The 14,825-nt window shown below is 39.4% G+C and overlaps 1 protein-coding gene across 1 annotated transcript in view; it reads right to left on the bottom strand.

The window, feature by feature from the left end:
- Window positions 3,907-14,825, bottom strand: part of LOC110393531 (BPI fold-containing family C protein-like) — a 24,735-nt gene continuing 13,816 nt past the window's right edge. The window contains exons 6-15 of the mRNA XM_021386459.1: window positions 14,354-14,417; window positions 14,206-14,266; window positions 12,522-12,613; window positions 11,187-11,360; window positions 9,982-10,035; window positions 8,859-9,029; window positions 8,163-8,230; window positions 6,579-6,621; window positions 5,478-5,541; window positions 3,907-4,532 (exon numbers count right to left, since the gene is read on the bottom strand). Of these exons, the coding sequence (XP_021242134.1) occupies window positions 4,435-4,532; window positions 5,478-5,541; window positions 6,579-6,621; window positions 8,163-8,230; window positions 8,859-9,029; window positions 9,982-10,035; window positions 11,187-11,360; window positions 12,522-12,613; window positions 14,206-14,266; window positions 14,354-14,417 (889 nt within the window). The 3' untranslated portion in view covers window positions 3,907-4,434. The remainder of the gene's footprint in view (window positions 4,533-5,477; window positions 5,542-6,578; window positions 6,622-8,162; window positions 8,231-8,858; window positions 9,030-9,981; window positions 10,036-11,186; window positions 11,361-12,521; window positions 12,614-14,205; window positions 14,267-14,353; window positions 14,418-14,825) is intronic.

Below are 14,825 nucleotides of genomic sequence, written 5' to 3'. Positions count from 1 at the left end.
CAAATAGAAAAGGGTAAAGACATTTGTCAGTCAACAAATACTCATGCTATATACAGATCTAACATTCACCGCAGGTAGTCACGTGCATAACCATTCCATTATTTATACTTGTGGCTACTGAAGATGAATAAAAATCGCATTCTCATGTATGTAAACCTCTCTTTATGCTTTTTTTTTTGCACAAGTTCTGCTGTTCCTGCAGAGCAAGGGAAAAGCTCCATTGTTTCCATCCATGTAAATCTCCAAGATCTACAGACAACTGAATTGTCTGAAAACTATCACAGCTTATGCTCATCATAGCCTTCTAACCTTTTATGGTTCTTCTAGAGGAGTACCACTCAGTTTAGATAAAACTTTCAGCAAAAGTTAGCCAAGAAAAAATAACACTTCCAGAACAGTTCCATGATTTCTTTCTATAAATATCCTAGTAAAAGCCAAATATCTGCTTACATTCAGATAGCATATTAAAATATTCTGCAAATTGTTTCTACATTCTAAGTTTACGCCTTTCAAGGTATTGGAAAGAGCTTCTAAAAGGAATGTTTTAATTTGACTTTCTTATTGAGTAACAAAACATTTGCTTCAATCTAAATGCTGATGGCGATACAGATTGCAATCCTTTTTACCCAATATACAGGAAACCAAATGAACTTATCAGTATAGCAATAAATGAAGACTTGTTGCTGTTTCTCTGCAGATCACTTTGGTTTGCACAATGCCAGTCATTGCCTGTAGCTTGGTGCTCCAGCAGTCCCCTTTCCCTGCTTCCCTAATTCTCTCCTTTCTTCACACTCTTTAGTCTGCAGCATGTTGAGGCACAGGTATCACTTGTTCTGTCAGTTGAGAAATAACAACAGATCACAAAAAGTATTTTGGCCAGTAGGTAAGAACAGGATGATACAGGGGAACCGCTGGTATATACAGCATCCTCTTTAGTCATCAGAGAAACAATTACTTTATCACTTTGTTAACAGTCCCAAGCTTAAGAGGCAACATCACACAAAGGCGTGGCTTTGGTTTGGAAAGGCTCAATCGGCCATGGCACTTGATGGCTGGTACTGGAGCACATGCCTCATTGGAAGAGAGAAGAAGATGGGCAGCAGGGCTTTCATTCTCTTTTTCCCCTATCTCATGAATCCTCCCCCAGACAGGCAGAAAGAAGTGCCTGGAGTATTATCAATGAAGGACATCAAACTATTTAAAAGCTACAATTTGAGTTCTTCTCTTCTGTTCATTTTCTAGTTGCCCTTCTCTCACTATATAATACAATGAGCTGAAAGCCCTGCAGTGATTTACTTCTCTTTGGTTTCAGGATGATTTTTTTTTAATTAAGAAAAACAGCACCAGCCAGCTAGATGCATATATGGATTCAGAAAAAAATCAACCCCTGGACACACTTCTGTCCTAAGTTGGAACAGAACTTTCTGCAGTGTAACATTTGTAGACATTTTTTCTTTTACATGTACTTTCAGTAACTCCTCTGTGGTGACAATGACATAGGGCAAAATAAGCTTTTCAGTTCCAGAAATATGAGAGCTATAGAATTACAGAATTATATGGAGATTGATCCCCTTAAAGAGCTGCAGCTATTCACAAACAAGGAAAAACTGCTCGATGATGATCAAGGCCATGACAGTCTTAGTTGCAGCAAGCACAAGGCCGTGGAGTTTCAGATTCTGAGAGGAGTGAGCAAGACAAAAAACAGAATTACAGCTGTAGACTTCAGATGTGAAGATCTCAGGAGCCTGCTTGGCAAGATCTGTGGGAAAATGCCCTGCAGAGCAAAGGCCCAGAGCTGGCTAATCTTCAAGGACAACCTCCTCAGAGCACAAGAACAATGTTCAGATGGTTGAGCAAATGTGGCAGAAGGCCAGAGTGGATGAACACAGAGCTCTTGAGTGAGCTCAGACACAAAAAGGAAGCATACAGAAGATGGAAACTGGGATCAGCTACTTGAAAGGAGTGCAAAGACATTGCTTGCACATGTAGAAATAAAGTCAGGAAAGCCAAAACTCATTTGGAGTTGAAACAATTGTGGGAGGTGAAGGGCAACAAAAAAGGTTTCTGTAAATACATCAGCAGCAAAAGAAAGTCTAAACAGAGTGTGGGTCCATGGCTAAGGAGGCCAGGGACTTGTGACAAGAGATGTAGAAAAAGATGTTTTCACTAGCAAGATCTATCATCAGGACTCACAGGTCCCTGAGCTCCTTGCAGAGCCTGTGGGAATGAGGCATAACCCACTGTAGAGGAAGACAGAGTATGGATATGGAGTAAAATATTTTAGAAGCCATTTCTAAAGCACATGAAGGATAATGTGACTGGGAGCAGCCAGCATGGGTATTCCAGAGGCAGATCACACCTGGCCAGCTTCATTGCTTTCTCTGATGATCTGACCGGTGCTGTGGACAAGGGAAGGGCAGTGGATATGGTATACCCTGATTCCCTTAAGATCTTTGAAACAGTCTCCATTAGTCTCCTCAAACTGGCGATTTACAGGGTGGAGAAGGAAGGTGGAAATTTGGCTGTGTTGCCAGAATCAGAGTGGTGATCAACACAGTCCAGGTGTTGACTGGCAACTGGCGGGTGTCCCACAGGGATCACTGTTGTAATCAGTACTGCTTAATGTCTTCGCTGGTGGTCTGGATGATGGGACAGAGTGTACTCTCAGCAAGTTTGTGCACAACACCAACCTGCGAGGAGCAGTCAGTACGCTCCTCACATCTGAGAGGGAGTAATGCCCTGCATCAGTACTGGCTTGAGGATCTTAAGAAACAAAAACGGAGAAAAGAATCTGTGAATCTTAGTGGACAACAAGGTTGAACATAAAGCTGCAGGTGCAGGTAAGTGATTCTTCCTCTCTGTTTGGCACTTGCAAGACTGTGTTTGAATTACTATGTCCAATTTGGGCTCCCCACTACAAGAAGGATATTGACATCGTGGATCAAGTCCAGCAGGTATCATGAAAATGGTTATGGGGCTGGAGAACATGGTCTGCTAGGACAGTATGAGAGATCAAGCATGTTTAGCTTGGAAAAGAGAGAAGCTGCCAAGATCTTTTTGTTTTCTACAACTTTCTGATCTGAGGATACAGAGAAGATGGAGCTCTCCTTGGAAATGCACAGTGCATAGAAAAAAGGCAATGGACACAAATTGGAACATGGGAAATTCTGATTCACTATCAGGAAAATAAATTTACTCTGAAGCTGGTTAAGTAGCAGAAAATGTTGCCCAGAAAGGCTGTGGAATCTCTGTCCTTGGAGGGTTTCAAAACTCACGTGGACACAGCCCGCAGCAACGTGATCTAATTAGTTCTGTTCTTAGGTGGTCTCAGGACTACATGACCTTTGGAGGTTACTTCAACATAAATTATAATTCTATAATTCTATGATAATTCACTAGATTTCATAAATGTTTCCACTCATGGTACCCAGTTACAAAGAGACAAATTGTGAAAATATTACAAAAAATTAAGGTCTCACTCTCCACATAAAATGTTGCTAACACTAATGGAGTTGAATAATGCAACAAATAAGTTGAATAATGCAACAACTGGTTCCTGAAATTAATAACACTTGGTGTTTATGACACAAGAAGACCCAGTCAATCCTTCCCATCAGACTGCAGTGAGTTTTCTAAAGCATCAATAAAAATCAGCTACACCTACTATACTAAAAACCAACAGATTCTGTTTATGAAAAGTGACAAAACATCAAAAATAGTGACCAAGATCCATGCTTCTAATGTTATTGCATCTACTCCATACAAGCCAACAGAAGGAAGACTTCTTTTTTCTTTATTATTGTTTGAAAGTAAAGGGATATTAGCGGTGACTGTGAAGGTCCTCATCTTCCCCTTGCTCGTGTTTGTAGCAAACATCAGTGAAAATCACCAGATGACCCTGAGGAAAGAAGAACATGTAAAATTTCCTTAAATTTCAAGTGGACATATTCAGGGTTAGTGGGTTTGACAGTTAGCGCCTCAGCAGTGCTGGAGACAAGCATGGCTTTGTGCTTCCTGAAATTCAGTTGACTTCAGGGTACAAATAGGCTCTGATAAATTAACGCAGCCCTCCAGAATGCTGGGTAATGCTAACCACAAGGACACTAAGGTTGCATCTTAGCTTTCCAGCACTACGGAAAAGTCATAGTAGTGAGAGCTCATTCAGTGCTCCTAAGACCTGCTGGGGGTAGCAGAGCTGTCCCTGTGGTGTTTTCACTTTGTTGGCACTCCCCAAAGGGCTAGAGGACCCTTTATAATCTACAACTGCTCAAAGCACCCTGGGCGGGTGGTGTGTGTGAGTGTGTGTACATTTTTCATCCAGAGTTTGGATTTTCAATCTACTGTATAGTTAAAGCTTTACTATTAGCTATCTTTAGAATGACCCAACACAACAGTACGCACAAATTTACAGGCCTGAAAAACAATCAATATTATTTAAGAAGAGGAGCTTCTCACCTGATTCATTTTTATTACAGGTCCAACCAGGGTAGTGTGGGCCAAGTTAGGAAGAGGAAATCCTTTTCCTAATTTATCTTAAAAAGGACAAATATAATTATATCTGTATATAAAACACTTCAGGAGCATTTTTCAGTAGGAACTCAATTAGTTTTAAGATTTCCCTTTAATCAACCACCATTGTATCTCTGATGCTTGTATTTGCTAAGAAGCAAAAATTCCCAAGAAAAAGTAGTAAAATCTTAAAATTTCTCAGCTGTCTGACACTGTGATCTGCCTTTGCTCCTTTTCAGTCATCTACCACATGGGATGTGGTTTCTGCTGTTTCCCATTCTGAATTACTCTCCATCTTCCATTCATTTTCTTCTCTATATGGTCCTCTAAACTTGTCGGTCCCTCTTATTCTCATCCATTCCTACTTTCCTGGGCCAAGCCCCAGGTTTAGCCCTACTTGCTTTTTCAACCATTTGACTTTTGCATCCCTCCTTTTCCCTCATCAATATCTCATCTCCTTCCTCAGCAGTCTCCTTGCCCTTGTGTATCCCACAGGCACCTTCTGTACTCTTCCATATGTTTCTTTTCACCTTCACCTCTTTCTTCATCATCCCTCACTCTCTGCATGTCAGTGAACTGATTTTCTACTTTGTCCTGCCTGGGGCAGTAGGCAGAGCGCAGAAGCAGAGGGAAGTGATAATGTTACACTATCCAAAAGCCACAAGATGCAGATGTGCTTCTGAGCTTCCCAGGTCTGGGCCATTGTCTGGTTATGGCTCGACTCTGTTGAGATGAGACTCAAGCATGTCTGACCTCTGCTGCTGCACTTCTTTCAGTGAGATGAGACTTGCTCTCTTCCAGCCTTTGTCTGATTCAGGTGATTGAGGGATCAGCACAGACAGCTGTCCAGGTGTAGTCAAACTGACAGAAAACCTCTCACATCACAGCCCTTGAAGCTGTCCACTCTATTTAATGGTTTCAGACTTGCTTCCCAACAACTATGATCAGGAACTGGCCACAATCCTTACCATTGATTACTGGGATCACTACCCTCCGTAAAGCATAAGACAGAAAATTCTCCACCAGTGAGATCTGCAGGAAAGGCGAAAACACATTTGGTGATTATTGCATGATGCCTAGGGGACTGCAGCTGGAGGATGGAAAGAGGATTAGAACTGCAAAAGATCGGAACCAAGATCTTTTCATTGCTAAGAAAGAAATCTGGCAAAGAAAATCTCAGGTTAAAAAAAAAGTTTTCTTGTTTTAAATGGCATCTGGATGATGCAAATATACAAGGCAATGCAGTGTTTATTTTTTTTGCAATACTGTTTTTTTTCCTGTGTGTTAAGTATCTGAACTCAACCTTAACTGCAGGAATGCAATCTGTTTAACTCCATTTCATCTTTTAAGTTTCAGTTCTCAGAAATGAACTGTGTTCTGGTGGCAATAATTGCCTCCTCTCTACTGCTCTGTGTTATCCTACTGTGCTTAGTGTTTTTTCCTCCCTCCACTTAGAGGTGTAAGATGAGTTGAGCTGCTGTAGAGTCACCCTGACCAATTCTCAGTGTATGATGAATGATCTAATCAGTGGTACGCTGTTTCTTTTACTCCCTTTTACTCCCTTGTTTTTCACTCTCCTTTTATTTGCTTGAAGTGATTCAAGATAATTCCTGAAACTGAGCTTAAGCTTGACATTGTACTTACTCCTACTGTTAAGTCTACTTAATCCAGCTGTGAATTCAGGCTGGCTGTCAGAAACAGCTAGAAGTGCTATCCCCATGCCTGCCTTTGTCCTGGTGGATGCAGAAGCCAGTAAAATCAGTTATGATGGCAGACTAGGTCATGCAGTCTAGGCAGACACTTCTCCCTGTTTCAATTAATGTTGCATGGTAATAATAATATTTGGTGTCTCTGTTGACGAAGGAAACACCCCAGGAGTTATTTCCTCTTACTAGAAAGAAAAATAAACTAACAAACAAAACAGATTATGTATTATTTGAAACCAGAATGAGCAGCAGCAGCAGATATCCCCAGCTGAGATGGAGAATTGTTCAGCAACAATTTTGGTTGAACTGCTTAACTCTGACGGGCTCAGCTACCTTTCCTAGGCACTGAAACTGTTAACTTACCTGAAAGAAGCCAACTGCAGAGCGCAGCAGGGAGAACTGGAGCCTAAAGGGAAGCAGTAAAAAAGGATTCACTAAAAGTGGTTTTGCACAGTCCCAGATTGAAGTGAACAGTCTTGAAGAAACACATCTTTGCTCTTCAGAAAAAAAGAATATATGTATTTTTTTTTCTTAAGGTGCTGCAGAATGTATGTACAGAAATGGAATCCAGATGTATAGTAGGCAGTGAGAATTTGCATTTCCTTTTACATTTCATTTGTGCAACTTCTTATTGATTGCATGCTGATTAACATATTTAACTTTGCCAGAGACTCTTTGATTCTCAAATGCATTCAATTAAAACTGATGACTACATGCTTGTTCTAGAATCAATGGGATCTTTCTGAAATCAACCTTCTTCTACAGTCATCTGTAGTCTTCGGCTATGACTACAAGAATTATACAGAAAAATCTCTCTGGAATTGCTGCTTCTTGCAATGGCTGAACTACACTTTCCTCAACTGTTTGTTATGACTTGGATGAACTCCGATCCAGTCCCAGCCCAATCTAATGTTTCTCACTGAAGTCTGTAATACACACTCGTATAACTGTAAACACAATCCTGGGGGGAAAAGAAACCTATTATACTGATGAGCAGAAGAACACAATCTCATGTCAAAAGCTTTAAGCAGCAACACTCTTTCTTGAACTTGTGCTGACAGGCTCTGATCACTCCAAGTCCTCTTTTCCCATTAAAAAGGATCTGTGACCAAAACTAAAAAAAAAGGCTGCCTACATTTTTCTTTCATGGAAATGTAATAGGTTAAAAGATACAATATACTCTGGAATTCTGCTCCAACTTGGAGTGCGGGGCTACCAAGAAGAAACATGGATATGCCTGAGAGTCTACACTTCTACACAATTACGCATTTAGGGACAAAGGGGCTGACATAACTGAGTTTGAAGTGTGAATAAAATTTGCTGAAAGCCAGCTGAAAGCACGTGTAGCTGTAGGTAACCACAAAACCAGCAAGATCTAAGCAAAATCTAAGAAGTTCTGAGCATTGCTTCAAATTACAGACACACTTCTGGTCTCATTTGTTTGATGGTATGTTGTAGTATCAGCCATGTAGTCTCACTTTTCCCTTCCCCACATGTAAAGGCATACAGAGAGCTTGTTGTACTGCTCTTGTAAAGTGTTTCCATGGTGGCAGCTCTGTTTATGATGTTCAGACATGGCAAGGCAGCAACACGTAAAGGGCTTAGAATAAACTGCAGAACCTCATTCTCTAGCACCAGCACAGACTTAAGCAGATGACATTAAGATACTGAATATGTTGAACACTGTCATTTGGAGGGGTATTTAACCTTGAGAAAGGGCTAATAACATGTTGTACAGGAGACATGGTTATTCCCCAATATTATTATATTTTATCTGCACGATATAGATTAAACAGTCAAAAGTATTTTAGAGCCTCTGTGGGAACAAAGGTAACCATTGTTCTTTTTCTCATGGTGAAACAAACACTGTTAGAGAGACAGAATGATGTTCTGGTGGGTCCTAGTGTTTGAATCATTAATGTTGCTTTCTGAATTTTCCTTAATTACCTCTTCAGAAGTAATGAGATGATCAGCTTCTGTTTGATTACTGTCAAATTGCCTCTGGTACTTGTTGTCTGCGGGGAAAAAACAAAACCATTTTCTGTGACTGAATACATAGACAGACACTGTCTGAGCTACAGGCACAAATGCAATCGCTTTTTGTCATTGGAAACACAATGCCTAAACATTTTATTTAGTCAGTAGGCGTAGACAGTGAAATCATTTGTGAATTTGCTGCTTTCTGAGTGCAGCAGGGATTGCCTGAGTGAAGTGATAACACTGCCCTGATTGCTTCCTTATCATTAGGATCATTTAAATCCCTGCGTGGCTGACTTAACTGATTCACTTTCAATTTACTGAAAAGATGTCTGGGGACACACTGAACAAGAGAGAACAAGTTAGGAACACTGAGCATCAGATAATCCCATTTATATGTATTACAATTTATTCTCAAAGAATCATTCAACCTCACACATGGGAAGAATGGGTTTCATAAATTGCTTCTTGTACCTGCGCATTAAATCCTACAATATGTAGTGCATGTTTTCTCCCCATGAAATGCAACAGAACTGTATGCACATTTGTGACAGGCTTGTATATGGTGTACTATACTGATCTCTGATTTTTGAAGGATTTGAAAGATTACTGTGTAATTTGTTCAGCCTCAGCACTGAATGTTATCTTCTAGTTCATGCTACTTACTAGATTCCCTGCAAATATGTACTGGATGGTTGAATTTGGCAGAACAGCAAACACCTCTACAGACCCAGTGATCCATAGACTGCATGTGTCTGACTGCAAACTGACAGCAGGTGGTGATGTAGCCATCAGCTTCAGAATCACCGGGCATACTGTTTGGCAATGCAGAGCAATCTGTGGGGTTTCAGAGAAAAAAAAAGGTTGAATGGGGAGTTCCTGCAGCTTAAGTTTTTTTTAAAACTACAGTTTCTGCAGCTACTTCACAATAAGGTGCTATATAACAATACTCTTGTTAAGCATACTGTCTTCAAAACACCCAATTTTAATTACACCAATTTAAATGTTGAAATTAGCGTGGCATATCTTCTGAGTTGCAGAGATCACAAAGTGAATGAAGAAGCTTAGACCCACTAATATTGAACATATCTGGAGAAATAATTTAAGGGACTTCAAAAGGAGGGGACTGGTAACACGTGCTAAAGAAGTGAGGGAATGAGGGAAATGAGCAATTCACATTAAAAAAGAAAGTAATGACCCTGACAATAAGACAATACAAAAAAACTGGAAGAGTAGCCTTCCAGAAGAGTCATTAAAAAAAAAAAGACACTCTTAGAGGACAAAAAATGCCATAACTTCATAGCAAATGTCGCCATATTAGGTATTTTTAAAGAATCTTATAAGTACTTTAATGTCTTCCATTGCATTTATAAACTGTACTCTTCATGACTGTTACTTCCCATTGTATACAGTTTCCAGCAGCCAGCAGGGATCTTGACATAGAGAAGTCAGGCTAGCAATAACAGAGATGCCTTTACTTCAACAGGAATAAACGGAGACTGATCTTGAAGATGTCCACCACATAGTCTTCATAACTGTTTCAGAGACTGAGAGCAAATCTGGCACTCATGGAGGCAGTGAATGACTTCAGAGTAGTGTGATATAGTTAGGAAGAACATGGAGTTATGAGGAGGGGACATGTATGTTTGAATCTTTCACTACTTGTAAACTAGCTCAGCTTCCTTGTCTTTTCCAAACTTTTGCAAATATGCTAGTACACAGATAATATCCACCCCAGACATCAGCTACTGCTCTTTCTTAAAAGATCTGTACAAGCAGAAGTACCCACCTCAGGAACAAAATCTTTCAGTATGGCTGTAGTTAGGTTAAAAGCAGTAGCAATCTGTAAACAAATGAAATAAATCACGTCATTGTATGAGCTTAAAAATGAGGCCTTCCTTGAAAAAGGCATACTCTATTTACTTTGATTCTAGATAAACCATATTTAAATTTAGTATTTCCTTGGCCCAGAATGATTCCTAGGTGAGCCACAATGTTCTGTGGAAGAGAGGAGAGGTCTCACGGACCTATCTCAAAGGCACCTACCAGACAGTGAGTACACGTTATTCTTTGGAAGAACAGACCTGGCATCCTGCTTTCTTCCTGGCTTTGGGACTTTCTTAGATGGAATACACTGAATCTGTCAGAGACAAGACTCAAAAATCTCACTTGCCCTTTTTCTGCTGACCACTGTGATGATGTTTGCCAGTGCCAGACCCTCTTAGCAATGTTTCAGCAAGGAAAACTCCTTGGAATCCCTGTCTACTAATGCTGTTGTGGAAACAACATTTCTGGGACAAGTCTTTCATGTTCTTCACCCACAACTGAAAGCTTACTTTCCCCATAACAATACTCTTGTTAAACATACTGTCTTCAAAACACCCAATTTTAATTACACCAATTTAAATGTTGAAATTAGCATAGAGGCAGGCCTCTTGTCTCATTTTGCTGCTTTTAGCACAGCCAATACATGTATTGCAGAGGTGTATGCAGCATACCATGGACTAAGTATTCTTTTTCCTATCTTGCCTTTTCCATTCTTGTTTGGAACTCATGCAGAGGAAAGCTTTCTTTGGTTATTTCATGCAACCCTTGCAAAAGAGCTCTGTGACATCTGTATCTGTCATTTACTGCCTTGAGTTGACAGTAAGTTCAGGTCTGAGGGAGACTTTGTCTATCTAACATGATGAAATGCAGAAAAAATGTCCTGGTTCAGTCTTACAAGTGGTAGAATTCTGATCCAGACCTGTGTGACATGACAAACAGAATCACAGAATCACAGAATCAAAATAAAGTCATTAAGATCCAACTGCCAGCCCTTCTCCACCATGCCCACTAACCATGTCCCTCAGTGCCACATTCACACACTTCTTGAGCACCTCCAGGGACGGTGACTCCACCACCTCCCTGGGCAGCCTGTAATGTATTAATCTCCTTTGCTGACCATTCATGCTACTGGTATTTGTAATTCTAATACACACAAATTATACTCACGTCCTTGGAGATGGTGATGTTAAAAATCCCTGCTCTGTAGTAAGCCAGTGTAGCAGACTTAAGAAAATAATTGGAGACTCCTAAGTAGAGCATGGAATCACCTTTGTTTGGGAGACCAAATGGAGCAGGTACAAAGGGAGGGTCTGTGTGATTTCCTACTGGATAGATTGTGCCCTGCAAAGAGTCATTAACAAGTATTTCTACTTCTAAGCATTTGTATTTGTCAGAATGCATTAGCAGTGGTTAAACAGAGGGAATTCTTATTCTACCTTCTTAACCTGAAGAAAAAATTGACAGTAAATAAACCTGAAGCAATCAATAGAGTTATCTGCCCTGAAAATCAGCAAATTGAAGTTCTTTTGGAAAAACAAGGGAATTGCAGAGGAAAGGAATCCATCCTTTCAAAATTTGAATTTCAGCACTCAAATGAGTGCTCTGAACTGCCACCATGAGTCAGAATAAAAATCCTCTAGACCACAGTTTTCTTCTCCTGTTGCAATGATACAGTTGTTAACTTAATTTAGGAGTGACATTTAAGGAAATTCTTCAGGAACTCCTCCCCATCTCCCAAAAAGCACTGGAAGTAGTTTAGGAGAGAGACACAAAAGAAACACCTAACCCTAAAAAAAAAATGTTGAGAGTTGGAAAATGCCAAACCATCAAGGATCAGCTTGTTCCAAGGAACACTGAAGATCATTGAGTTCTTTACCTGACTCATTTGTAATCTCATAATGGGTGTCAGCATGTTAAAGTTTAACTTGTAAATTCTAGCTAGTTATAGCTGAGGGAGGGTTTCAGCTGCTACTCTAGCACGTCTTTCTAAACTGAAGCCAGTTCTGAGAGCAATAGGGATGCTCTACGTTACAAGGATGCTTGAAGCTGCTAAATCAACTGAGTGTTGTTGAGATATCTCTCACCAGAAAAGGTGAAAAATTAGTGAGACAGGAACTGCTGTGTGCTGCTTCTCTGTGAGAAGTCTTTTTTTGGGTGTGACCTGTCCATATAGAAGACATGGACTCATGCCAAAAACAAATACTCTGGACTGCAGTCACAGTGGTAGCCATCATAGATTATCAGTCACTCATTATAAAGCACCTCTGAAGGGATTCAACTGAAATAATTTATTTTGGTGGATTAACCAGTGCAGTTACTACATTAAATAAACAGTTGTGTCTGGTGTCTAAAACAGCTGTTACCCAAAACATCCAAAATCCTTTTTGCTTTTCTAACTAAATAATGAAGAGGCTGAGTAAGATTGTAGTGAAAGAAAATGAATAAATGCAAAAGAGTATCAGAACAGTCTTTGAGAGCACAGAGATACTGATGGCAAATTACCTTCAAATCCAAGTTAATGTGTGATTTGAAGACTGCTGGAGAACTAACTAGGGAATAGTCTATTTGTGCAAAGGCATCTATCTGGCTTAAGACTAGAAAAATAACAGACAAAAACAAAATGAGCATGATTACAAAAACATCTTAGCAGCTGTTATTTATTTAAAGGCAAAGGTGTTCTTGAAATGATGAATCTTAAGAAGGGGAATAGTGGGAGAAGGAAGAAGAAGAAAAAAAACTTGTAGTAAGGGAAAAAGTGAGAGTATGCCCTCTGGGAAAGTCACCAGTTCCTCCAGTTTTAGGCCTGCTTCCCTTGTTTCACAACTGCATTGACTCCTCAGAAATCTGCTCTCATACAGCAAAATATCTAGGGCAGGGACTCCTTTATTGTTTGTGTTTGCACAAGAGAACTGAACTTCTAAATGATTAGTGCAGTGAAGGAAAACAGTACTAAATACTTTGGAAGATGACATTAGCACAGTTTTATGCACATTGGTGTTGAAGATGAGATGTTTGTTCACACCAATAAAGTGCTCTTTATCAGACAATGTGACTGAAGACTTGTACTTCTGAAAAGTACTCACATACAACTTCAGTCTGACTCATTTTTGATTGGATTATAAGTTCTGTTCACACTGCATAAATAACGAGATGGTTATAAAGAGAAATGGTGAATTCACACAGAGATTATAAACTCCTCAGTATGATAGTACAGCCTGTTGCACCCTTGAGCCTGAACTGTTTGGGTATATGCTGTGTAAAACAATGTTCTTGATAACCATGATTTTCAGTAATATTTCCCAGTGCATGGCACATAGCCATTCTGAGAAAGAGGAAACAAACATAAGTCTGCATACTCTGCTTCTGAAAATGCATCTATATCCACAATGCAAACTGAAGAGTGGGAATGAAATCTCTGACATTAATATATAATAATATATAAAACATAATATTTATAATATATATAATAACATAGGATAATTACATGAATTTGAATTAGTGAGAACTACAGATAAATATTCCTAGTCTTGCAAAAAAAAAAAAAAAAAAGAAAGGAAGGAAGAAAAGGAAAGAGAAAAGCTGTAGAATACTTACTAATTATAGTTGTGAAAAGCTTAAATGCTTTTTGGGCATCTATATCTACTGTCTTCATGCCTCTGTGACATGAGTGACCCGGGAATTGTTACTGATGTGAAGAGAAATATGCTTAGGGTGACTCTGTCTTCCTGCATCATCTTGTTATCTCACTGACCTCAAGTTTAAAACATGATGTGCTAAGTTTGTGAGATCTTGCAGGACAGCAGTGCAGGATTGGATGTTTGTTAGCTTTTTAGTGGACTACTGCTAACTCAGACTTTCTTATGTCCACTGTAGCATCAGCATAAAGGATCATTGGGAAAATGTTCATCTTGGTAACCTAAGGAAAAACCATGGGTCAGCTACAACAAATGGAAAGATTACAGGTGAGCTGCTATGGGCACAGAAGAAATCTGGATATTGTGTATACGGTTCTTGTAAGAGATTTCTAAGAATCTGAAATGGACTAAGGTAGAGAACAATGGCTCAGTCTTTATCTGGTTTTTTTTTTTTTTTGTACTGTGAACCCAGGAATGGATTGGCAACTAATAAAAATACTACAAACAGTGCACTGTGAAAATTACTCAGAAAGCTCATATCAACAACTCACCCTTCTGCTTTCGAAACTGTGCATCCATCATTTGTATTTTGTATTCGATATTTAGGCATATCTATAGGAAAAGAGAGAGAAGTCAGCAGTGTAAGGGCTGTATTTAAACTCCTCCCTTCACTAGCTGAAATCGTCTTTTCAAACTTACATTTTCATCCAATTTGGAATGAATGGCCTTCTCAAGAAAACCAGATAGGAAGCTATAGATCCAGCTGAAGAGAAGGAAATGAACACAAAGACTTTTTACCATGGACTGAAATCTTTGAAATGTAAAATCATAGAATCTTTCAGACTAGGGCATCAATGTCATTTAGATTAATGAAAACCTATTACAGCAGTATTGGTAGACTGGACAGCTGAATGCGAGGAGTTCTAGGTCTCATGGGAGCTATTTAGAAAGCAATCTGCAAAACTGTGATTATTAGTGTTAACGTGCTGATAACAGCCACATTTCCTCTTTAAGTATGACAAAAAGCTAGAAAATCAAAACAAGGAGAACTATAAAAACTGTGTCATATTTTCTTTTGAAATAGAAAGTTTTATACTTAAATTGTAGGTCAGCTTGTCAAAATGCATAATCAATCTAGATCCCTTCCTCCAAATTTCCATTTGCAATCTTG

The sequence above is a fragment of the Numida meleagris genome, chromosome 1, assembly GCF_002078875.1.
Source record: "Numida meleagris isolate 19003 breed g44 Domestic line chromosome 1, NumMel1.0, whole genome shotgun sequence".
NCBI classification, from domain to species: Eukaryota; Metazoa; Chordata; class Aves; order Galliformes; family Numididae; genus Numida; species Numida meleagris.
The sequence above is the reverse complement of the archived record's forward strand: the minus strand, read 5'-3'. Positions and strand labels throughout refer to the sequence as shown.